The sequence below is a fragment of the Rattus rattus genome, chromosome 13 (assembly GCF_011064425.1).
Source record: "Rattus rattus isolate New Zealand chromosome 13, Rrattus_CSIRO_v1, whole genome shotgun sequence".
Lineage (NCBI taxonomy): Eukaryota > Metazoa > Chordata > Mammalia > Rodentia > Muridae > Rattus > Rattus rattus.
In genome coordinates this window covers 74,565,562-74,577,135 of record NC_046166.1, presented here as the reverse complement: position 1 = coordinate 74,577,135, position 11,574 = coordinate 74,565,562, and the positions used below count along the sequence as shown (strand labels likewise).

The 11,574-nt window shown below is 40.9% G+C and overlaps 1 protein-coding gene across 2 annotated transcripts in view; it reads right to left on the bottom strand.

The window, feature by feature from the left end:
• Positions 1-1,392: 1,392 nt before the first annotated feature.
• Fam155a (family with sequence similarity 155 member A) overlaps positions 1,393-11,574 on the bottom strand; it is a 515,459-nt gene continuing 505,277 nt past the window's right edge. The window contains exons 3-4 of one of the 2 annotated variants that reach the window (XM_032918855.1): positions 4,965-5,010; positions 3,444-3,555 (exon numbers count right to left, since the gene is read on the bottom strand). In XM_032918855.1, coding sequence (XP_032774746.1) covers positions 4,988-5,010 — 23 coding nt within the window. In that variant the 3' untranslated portion in view covers positions 3,444-3,555; positions 4,965-4,987. Of the gene's footprint in view, positions 3,556-4,964; positions 5,011-11,574 lie in introns of both variants that reach the window. The other variant, XM_032918854.1, reaches the window with a different exon arrangement.

Sequence of the window (11,574 nt, the reverse complement as noted above, 5' to 3'; positions counted from 1 at the left end):
ACTACCTTTGTTATGGTAGAAAATCCAACATAATGAGTTGCCCAAATGTAAGCGGCAGAGTGAATGACCTCTATGACGTTACTTGGTGATCTGCTTAGCAGAACCACTGTGGTTCACAGACTGGAATTCCCTTCTGCTGAAAAGGAGACAACAATGAACTCAGGGACACTCGTTCCATATACATCTACGAAGCAGGTACTATTTTCTTGATTTTCAACATGCCTGCACGGGTAACTGTTTTAATATTGCAGCTCATTATCCAGTGTGCAGGGGATCCCTGCTACAAGGCAAACAGAATGAGATAATGGTGCCAGAGAGCAAGGCTGGAATTTATTCTACCACAATTAACATGTGTTGAAGTTAAACGCAGATATGCTGGGAAACCTGCTATGAATGGCTGTATTGTGGGCTATCCGCAGCCTGTTTAAAACCCTCTTCTGCTGGGATCTCCTTTCCTGCTTTCCTTTGTTTCTGGTGGAACTGTGTAAAGGGGAACATCCATGGTAATGATAAACTTAAGGCACAGGGGGGCCACAACTGAATGTAGCAAGGGCAATATCCCCTGGGAATTACAGATTACCCAGTAGATCTCAGCATTGACTGGGACAGGGTTCCCCTCCAGCTCTCTTGCCCTCTTTTTACCTAAGTCATGGTTTTGTGTTCACACTTAGCAATGTAGGGTTTCAGCTAACACCTACACTTGTCTTTTGTTTGAGCTCAGCTCCCAGGAAAAGTAATGTAGTTTTTCTTATTTTTCCATTTTCGCATTCTAAAAAGGAAAGCAAACTTCCTGTCTCTTTTATTTGGGGAGAAAGCATCTTTCGTGAGTTGCAAGAGGATATTAAGAGAAAGTAAAATCCTGTCCCTTCCCCCAACTATGTCCAGGGTTCTAGAGTTCAGTTGTTATCATGGTGTTCTATATTTACAAAGAATAAAAACTTCTCTTCATACCAGCAAAAGGGTTTTTCCCCTTATGGCAAAATGTAACCATTTCAAGAATGCAATGGCTACAGCACAAGCCTGAAGGAGCTTGAAGGATACTGGAGAGATCAGGTCTGGCTTTTCCACTGAGGGGCAGGCAGTCTTCCCAGGAGACGCAGCCACTTACCTTCTGTTGTTTGAGTACAGCTCTCCGGGCAAGTCTTCATTCAATAAGACACTGATAGGGATACTCAAATGCTTATTTCTGCATGTGTTTGGCTGTCAGTAATACAGTTACACTGTCTCCCCAAACCCATATTGCCATGTCTCATATCCCCAAAGAGTACCATGTCTTCACAAATTAAAATATAGTACGTGTGTGCGCACACACCTGTAAATAATTCTCTATGTTTAAGGGGGGGAAAAAGGAGAGAAAGAATTGTTTTTAAAGAAAAGGAAAAAGAAACTGAAGAGTTTTGCACTTTGGTGTTTTTTTTTTCTTTTTGTATTTATGCAGACCATTTTAGGGTTTTCAGTCTCAACAAAACACTAGTAAAACAAAGAATCTAGTAAAATATTTGTGCATGTACTGCTAAACAATTCTAGCAATTTTATTAAGCAATACCTTTATTATTTAATATTCTTAACAGACTGGAACAAAACATTTTATTCAAAACAAAATATGCATACTGTACGCATGTCGCAGGGTTAAGCATGATGCAGAGGTTAGATCTGTCTGAACGAAAACAAACACCCGGGGGGAATTGTATAGCTATAAAGTTAACAACTAAATTTTGTTCACTAAGAGGACCTTGTCCATGGATTTCCTTCATCTCTCACCCACACAGCAAACCCACCGGAAGTGCACTTCCCACGTGTAGTTAGAGAACAGGAAGGAATGTGAAGTGTCTTTTTAAAATTATTAGTTTCGTTTGTTTGTTTTGTAAAAACAGCCCTTATTAACTCTCCCTTCCACTGGCCCTACTGTAAACCCATAAAAGCCTTTTTAGAAAGCAAATTCATACACACTCAGCAGGTGAAATGTTCCCACAAAGGAAAAAAAAAATACGAACAGTGATTAGACTTCTTTTTCTCAGCCACCTAGAGCTCGCTGGAGTAAGGACGCTTCTTCGCACTGTGGTAAAAATGGCTGATCTGTGGATTGCTTTGAAAAGATTCTCCTCTGTGATAACGCAGAGCTGTATACATTTTATACCTGAAAGAATCTGGAACCCTATGCTGGGGGCAACACTGAGATAAAATGGTACATATTCTGTATACTAGGATCCCTTCCACCATGATAGGGGAAGAACAGAAGTCTGGATTTGCGTTCTTGGTCTCTGCTCTCATCCCTCGAGGCAAGCGCCTGATGTTGAAGAGGGTCTGCTTGCCCACATCTTGCGGGCAGTAGGCCATGGGCCGCTCCTGTCTGCCTGGCCAGGAAGAAAGAACCGGGGATGGGCACCGGAGCGACTTGTCCACGGGGGCGTGCTTCACTCTTCTATTATGTGTGGTGTATATGTGTGTTTCCCACATAAAACTGTGAACTGCCTGACTCTGAGCACACCGTTGGATCACCCAGAGGAACTGCTAGGCCCCTGGCTCTCTCTGCTCCGGCTTGTGCAGGACACACACCCACCATGCGAGACACAGACAGAAGCAAGCGGATGTTGTCTGCTTAGGGACAGAAGAAGGCGAGGGCCAGCAGGGCCTGCAGGGCGTGGCGTCCATGGGTTGGAAGGAGGCTTAGGGATTTTTTTTTTTTAATTTTTGTTGTTTTCTTTTTTTGTCTTTTTTGTTGTGTGTTTTTTTATTCTTTTTTTTGTTGTTTTTTGCTACACGTGAGGTTATAGCGGTCATTCCTCTATTAGAAACTGACAGGACATAGACAGAATTATCTGGTGGACACACGATGACTAGAAATCGATAGATAGACAGTGGAGAGACTTAGTTTACCCCCAAAGAAACCCTGCATTAACAAGTGCAGAAAATAAAACAAACTTAAATTAAATTAAAATAAAAACGGAAAATAAACCCAAACCGAACTGAAAGCAAAGAAAACCTCCAAACATTAAAACACAGTGTATAAAATGGTGTGAGAAATTGAGTCACTTGCAGCCTTTTAGTCGGTAAAAAGCTGCGGCTGTGTCCATGTTGGGGATCGGGCCCATCTTGTTAAATATTACCCACAGGCCTTGCGGGAAGTCCAAGGGTAGAGCACCCGGGTGGGTTCAGTCCCGGGGCTGCAGCAGGTGAGCATCCTGGGTGGGTCGCTGCTGCTCTGTGCACGCGCCTGCCCCTGCCCCTACCCAGTCCCGCGCTGTGCGCATGCCCCTGGCTGCGCTCAGTCCTCTCGGGTGGAGTTGTCCTCGAGCGTGGGGAGGCCGCCCAGGCCCAGCCCTGTGGAGTTCTGTGCCGCGGAGGCCGTGAGCACTGTGTGGAGGAGGATGAGGACGAGTACACACAGCTTCAGCCTGCCAGGGCATAGTCTCGTGGCCGAGGACACTGTGAGCGACGTCCTAGGACAGGAGTCTCTTCTGTCCACGGTCCCTTTGGGTCTGGGTGTGGATTGCTCCTCGCTCCTGATGTCACAGCATTCGGGTTCATCATTGGTTAGGAAGGTTTCGTAGAGCCCTGGGGGGAGAAGAACAGGATAGTTAGAGGCCAAGGATGCTAAGAGACTGGGGAGGTTGCAGGGGACAACCTCATCCCAGGGGTCCTTCACGAGGACTGTAAGTGTGGTGAAGTGTGCTCTGGGTTTCTGTGTGCCCTAGAATGTGCCCTAGACTGACTTCCAGTTCCAGATGAACGTGGATATCAGTGTATTTGGCAACCATTCAACCCTTAACAGGTATGAAGTCACTAACCTAACCATATGCTAACACCAACAAGGCTTGCCAAGCGAGAGAGCCAAGAGGTCAGAGCCCTGGAAACCTTGCTTGTCCACAGTTCCCCGTGAACCTCATTCTGTTTGTGACCCTAAAAGAATAGGAGGGGCCTCTCCACATCTAACCAGCAGCAAGTCCCTGTTTGCTATACTTGGGTGACCCCAGGGATTGAAGATTTAATAAGTCGGTGTGGATCCTCACACACTGAAGCACTTGCTGCTGGTCGACCCCCCTCTTCCTCTCTCCTCCCTCTCTCCTCCCTCTCTCCCTCTCTCCCCGTTTTCCTTCTCTCTTCTCTCCTTCCTCTTATCTTTTCCTCTTCCCACTGAGTCCTGCTTCTTTCTCTCCTTTCTCTGAAACACGCATTGATTGTATATTAAAATTGATGCGTGCGAACTTTGAAACTGTCAACATGATGAGTAAAAGCTATAATTTCTCTCGTTTGTGTCTTGCTGTAGTGTGTACACTATAAGATGCTGTGTAAGCTGTCTGGCGGCCAGTGTGTGGTTGCTGCTTCCATTTTATTTTCTGATTCTTCTCATGGGCCTTAGAACGAACATCCAGTCACATCCCAGTGTTTAAAATCTTAGCGACAAGAGAAGAATGTGGTGACTTTTTTTTTTTCATGTAAAGCGCTTGGCTTGGTGAATAACAGAAATAGATGGATAATTTTGACTAACGTTAACAATAGTGGTTAGCCACGGCATTTCACCACCATACACCCAGGTCCAAACACCTTTCCTGTCTCTCACAGCTCAAAGTCCTATAGTCCTGGCTCTTATAGAACACCCAGTGGGGCCAGGCTGCCCTTCCTTCCTTTGACTTCCTCAATGTCTGCCTTTATCTCGGTATCCCTCAGGAGTAGATGAGAGGAAACTTTGTGTGAGGTCATACTAACAGTAATTTACTCTTCAACACCACGATTGTTTTCTTTCAATCACAGTTGCCCAATTTTGTGTCAATTTCGAAACCCAATCATCAACTTCAAAGCATGAACTGAACATTTTCACCGTTACATTCCCAATATAAGACTACCTAGACAAACTATACAGTTCATGAGCACTTATTGCATAAGGAACTAAACACATCTATTCACTTAACTACAAAGAAGCTTTTCAATAGTGTACACCTCAATATGTTTATAGTGATGCTTACAATAGTCATTTCTTCTTAGGCATTCAAAGGTAAACTTCACCTTCGCCTAGGAAGAATATGGAAAAAAAACTGAATTAATGAGATCTGTAGCTCCGACATTTTTAATGTATATTTTCTTGCATATATCTCAGTGATAGACCAGTCATTTATTAAAGTATATGTTTACAGTACTGTACGCTACAAAAAAGAGCTGTTATAGATATACAAGTTAGACCCCAAAGATCATTTGATCATTTATCAAAGCTAAGAATTGAAAAAGTTTTTTTCACAAGGTCATGAAAATAAGAAGTAATTCTTGTTGGAAGTCGTCACTCAGAAGTTGGATTCCAATTTAAACCAAAACCTGCTAGAGACAGAATAATACAATTGGTGTGGGTCAATGGCCCTTGCTTGGGACTGCCACAGCTCCCACATTCTCTCTTTCCCTCCTCGTCTGGAGAGTTTTCACTGGGAGACATGTACACATGCTGAAGTTCAAATTATTCCCCAGGACATTTCAGAAAGGGAGGAAAACAAAATTTCTGAAGCATTAAGTTCCAGGTGCTATCTTTTCAAGGGCAACATTGTAAAATCCTTCAACCACAGCTCAGGAAGAAACAGTAGCCTCTACAACTTTGCTCCTAAGGCTCTCTGATTTCCTTGGAACTAGTATTTCTTCATGCACCACCATCCTTCCAGCCTAGCTACAGACACACAGCTTCATCGACAGGGGATTCATGACAGCTCATCCTGAGGAAGAAATCACTGGATTCCCCACTCAATTCCCTGGAGGTTCCCATACCTGTGTCATAACAATCACTCTGGAAATTAAGAAGCATATCTTGCTGTTCATTTTAGAAAAAAAAGAAATGTGTTAATAATATATCTAGTTAATACATGTAATTGTATTAATAAAGGAAAGTACCAGGCAGTGTTTTAATACATGTCTGTGTTGTACCAGGTTTGGATTAGGTTAAACATGGCCAGTCCTTCTATCATCTCTCTATGGGACGATATCTTTCTCCTTTATGTTGCTGGTGGCCACCCCACTGTACACTATCACATCAGTACGTACTCTTGCTTGTTGTTTGGAGTCCCCTGCACTTGGAAATCACCATTCTGCTCACAATGTCTACAAGACCAACTGTGTTAGAGTCACGTGGGAGTGGTGATGGGACCCTGTTCGTCTTCTGCACCAGGCTTATTTCACTTCACAGGATCATGTCAGTTTCTATTTACATTGCTGAAATGACAGGGTTTCCCTAATTTCTTAGAATTAGAATGGTATACATCATCATCATCATCATGACATCATCATCATTGTTGTCAGCATCATAGTCACCATCATCATCACCATCATCATCCTTATACCATATCATCACTATGACATCATTGCCATGACATCATCATGACATCATCATCATGTCATCATCATCACCATCATCTTTCTAATCATATGACATCATCACCATGACACCATCATCACCATTATCATCCTAATCATATCATGATCATATCATCATGACATCATCATCATCATCAATCATCATCATAAATGGGGGAAGACACTATTATAAAATTTACATTTTTTTACCAAGGTAAAAAATGGAATGAGCATGATTTGCAGATTTCATATACAAGACATTTCGATGAGATCATCTTTGGCATTTCATCCTCCCTTTTGTAGTTGTTTTATTTTTGCATGTTCATTATAAGTAGGAGAGTACAGAGTATGTCTGGTATATGTAGTTTCAGTAGCATTAGGTATTTACGCTATAGCAGCAGTGATGTTTGCACGGAACCAGCGTTTGCTTGACAAGACTGTTGTGCAGCTGAGCTCACAGCAAGTGGAGGAGGTGCTCCTGGACTCCCATCCCATCTAAGGAGTTCATGGCAATGCATAGCTGCTGGGTTTGTGGGTCCAGCAGTGCGGCCTCTGACAGGCTGCCCATGCTGCAGTGGGAGGTTCCAGATCCAACAACCTATAGGCAGCACTCACTGAACTCTGTGTGTTTACAAAAGCAGCGTTGCCAGGAAAAGTGGTTCAGGGATGAAGAGGAAACAAGAGGGGAGATGGTTAGGGTGCACTACAGTGGAGACACTGTAGTCAAGTGGGAAATTCTTACACAATGAAAAATTTAAAAGGAAAAGCAAAGGTTAATGGGGGGAATTTCTAAACTTCATGAGTCTATTTTCTTAAAGGTAATTATAATGCGTTCCTGTTTTACTTTCTGATAACTAATGTGTTGAGGTGATTTATTTTTAATTAGGATAGTTTGTGTTTTAAAATGATTCATGCTGTAAAGTTTGACACTTACAGAGTTCAAACTCTTAATCTATCTCATTGCCTCTTTGTGGTTAATGTTTCTGTTCTTCTTTTATGTCCTTGGTGAGATTTGAGTGTTACATTTATTTTCTTTGTATTATTAAAGATGTACTTCTGCCCTTATCACATTACTCTTTCTAATGCATTGATTTCTGTCTCTGTGTTGTTTTAATTTGTTTTATATATTTTAGAGAATACTTTTGTCATTCAGGAAAGTTTTATTTGTATTAAGTTCAGTGGCCTTTTCTTATACAGTCCGTTCTCCAAGTGTTTGAGAAGTGTCTTGTCGTTTAATCTCTTCTGCTTTTTGTTGTCTAATTCTTCTGCAAGTGTTAGCGTATTATTGTCATGATTAGCATCTGTTTTGATAAATTTCTGTCTAGTCAGAATACTGTCCACTGAGAAATGTGTAACATGGATGCTCCTAATTATTTTTCCATCTTTATTTTATGCATATGAATTTATAAATATTAACCTGTTGCTTCCCTATTTATATTCCTGTTATGTCAGCAGGTACAAAAATTCATCATTTATGTTTCCCAGAAACATTTACTACTAACCAAGAAGACTGGTACTCCAACATTTTAGTTGTAAGTTACATTTGTTAAGGTGTTTGTCATAAGATTTCTGCCTTGACTTTGGGTTCATTTTGTTTACTATCAATATTTCTTTTTATAACACAGCACATACGCTTTTGTGTCTTGTTTTAATATTTTACTCCCTCCCTGTATTTTTTCTCAGTTGTGTCCTACACCTCAGAGTTTCACACTGGCTGAAGAAGTTGATCGGTTTTTATTTATTGTCAGGTCTGTAGTGCTTTGCTCTGTCTTCATCCCATAATATGGTTTCTGAGAAATTAATATTTTAATCATTATTTCTCCTTCCCTGCCATCTGGTGTGTAAACATACTTAAGCACACAGTTTTTAAAATTTTAGGAGTTCACACTGTTATTGTTTTAGACCCTGCCTTTAATTGTTGAATTAAAGGAATTGTAATTAATGAGTGAATTGACATGGGTTCTTTTTATTTTGAGAAAGTATGTGACCATGTAGTCCAGACCCAGTCTGGATCACATGATTCTTATGCCTCAGCTGCAAGGACAGGTCAGTGTGACTGCACCAAGCTGGAATTTTACCTTTTCGGCTCTAAGGTAGATATTTCAAATCTATTTATTTTCAATTATTGACATTTTATGAGACCTCATTGAGCAATTTTAACAACATTCACATATCACCTACATGCCACAATTTCTCTTTCATTTGTCACTTAGAGATGTCTTGGCTGGAATAAATATCAGACCCCCTCCCTCCCTCCTTCCCTCCCTCCCTCCCTCCCTCCTTCCCTCCCTCCTTCCCCCCCTCCTTTCCTCCCTTCCTTTGTCCCTCTCTCCTTTTCACCATTATGAGAATCCTGACGTAGTGTTGCAGAAAATGGTTTTGGAAATGGATTTTTTGATCTTGACATTCCCTTTCCTTTCGTGTCTACAGCAATAGTTACTCTAGTAGAATCTAGGACTTTAAATTCACTCGCCACATTTTTTTTTTTTACTGCCCAAGTATTAAAATTGTATGTTTTTCTCACAAACAGTAAAAAGTAAAATCTATAGAGAACCGCTAGCTCTCAGGGGTTATTTTGTAATTGAGAAGTCAAAATAATGTGGTACGTGTTCCATCTTAACTGTATTGGCGTTCCGAAAATAATCAGATTTTGAGTATTTAAATACTTATAGTTTTTAACCATGTCTTTATAAGCAGGATCAAATTTTAGTACAGAAGTTAATCATAGAAAATGGCCAGTTTGAGGGTAGGAGATAGGGACGGGGCATAGTCTCTAAATGGTCAAAGAGGAGACGGGGGCGGAGCATGATCTCTGAGTGGTCAACGAGGAGATGGGCGGGGCAAAGAAAGCCCTATCACTACACACAGCCGAGTTAATAGGATTTGTTTTCTTCCAGTTGGCAGTGTGGATAATGTTTGCTCCTCTTATTCCTGTCCAAGCTCATATCCAGGTAAAATTGTCTAAAAGGAAAAGTAGATATTTCTTTAATTAAAGAACCAAGGGAAGATTTGGTAGTCGAATTCCTTGAATGACAAAATTATCTGGGCATAGCCAGAGAGTGAAAAAAAAAAACTGCTAGTATGATTTGGCCTTTCAAAGTCACAGCTTCCACACCTGTGTATTATGCCATCATAGACAGAAACGTTTGAAAACTACTTCACCTGCGTTGAAAGTGTGCACACATTTCCCCAATATCATTCCAAAAACAATACAGGGTGACAACCCTTTACATGACGTTACTTATGATAACTTCTCTGGAGAAGATTTCAGTTGTAGGGCAAGATTAGGATAGGTTACATGGGAATGTTTCTCTCTGTAAACACGGGGCTTGAGCAGCCACAGATTTTGGTGGGAGACCTGGACATTCTCTCTATATAAAGGGAGAGTAAACTTCTATCAGAAAGAAATATGACACGCACTCTTCAGAAAGCCAATACGTGAATCCCATTATACCAGGGCCACAGAGAGCTCACTGCATATTAGATTATAGATCACTTCTAAACTGTAAATGATACTCAGTGAAATTAAAATCAAAGATCTGCATTGGAAAGCCAGAAACGTGACATGGAGAATTTGCTCATTCATTAAGACTACAAGAATAAATTGGGCGTTTGAAATGTCTTGAGGCTAAGCAGAGAATTTCCTCAACCAGTGTTCTCAAGTTTTCCAGCATTTTACCAGAACAAAGACAGTTTGCAGCCAGAGAGTACACTTAAACAGAAAACCAATGTGCGCTTGTTAAATATCACATTTTCATTATTTATTTTCTCAAAGTCCTCACAGTGATACTTTTTTAATTGAAAAATGTACTCTGAGAAACGAAAAAAATTATTGATCAGGGAGAAAGCTACACTCACCAAATATATCCTTCGTTTCTTCACCCCACCTGAGTAATCCTTGGTGAGCTGCCCCAGGGCTGCTTGATGATATGGGATTGTTGAGTGCAGGAAAACCACAAAGGTTTCAGAAGAAGTGAGCATCTATGCTAAACCTCAGAGTCTTATGGGTCTCCTGAGCGTGGATGGGCACTGTCCCCTGGAATGGCTCCTGTCTTTCCTTGCCCTTTACCCCTTGACCAGAGGCCTCCGGTGGAGGCTGCCTTGCTCTCACACATTCCAGGAGAACCGGAAGAGCTTGGACTTGTCTGAGGATGTTCTGGCCTTTGTGCTGAACCTCAGCAGGGGTCATTCAAAGCGCCCCTTACCCAGAAGCCCTGCACGGGAAGGGAAGCCATCTCTCTTCCTAAGCACTGTTCGTTGTGCTCTGTTTCTATTTATTCTCTTTCATTTTCTCTGGGAAATGGCATATATCGCATATTGTAAATCAGTTTGGCTCACAGAGCATTCTAACCTGGAATTTCCCCATAACTAGGACTCTGCTAAGGAAATATTCTTGAAAACAGGAAACTGTACGAGTAATTCTGCAGCTGCTGTTCCTCAAACGGTGAGATGTGATGGAAGAGACAGCTTCGCTAATGCTTTGATCCTTCCCGGTATTTACTGCGCAAGCAACATTTCCTGATTTGTTTTTTTGAAAGAAAACCAGACTCTGTATAATCACAGAACACACACAAACCTCCCCTACGTCTGTATACACTCAGCTACACACAGACCCACAGTCATCGTTTCAAATACCTTGTAAATAAGCTTGCATTTTAGATATTTGCTTTGTTGACTAAGAAATTATTTTCATAATTTATTTCAGTTTTTGAAATGTTAAACATTTAAATAAACAGTTGAGGCGTTAAGAAACCAATGCTAAAACTTAAGTTGGTAAGACCCTAGCTTGGAAAAAAAAATCCCACTAGTGGGCTACTAAAATAATATAAATTATAGTAGTTTATAGACCAAGTTGGAAAAAAAATTCAGTGTCAATTATTTCACAGTGAGTACTATTTTGGACTAATGTTGCTGTTCAGTGGCAATGTTCAAATTGCCAGCATGTATAAAGTGCTGGGTTTGATCTCAGTATCACCAAAACAATGAAGAAGAAAGAGTCCATATATAAATTAGCCAGAAAAACAAAACAAAACAAAAACAAAAACAAAAAACTCAACCCACTAAACAAAACGACTCCTAGAGTAATTACCTATTGTTTTCAGATTTTAATTGAACTGACACCAAGTAGTGTTTTTCATTTATTTATATCACTTATTAAACATCAATCAATTAATAATTAATTTTGCTGTGTAGAAGTGTTTTGCCTGCTTATGTGTCTATGAGACCACGTGTAAACCTGAAGCCCTC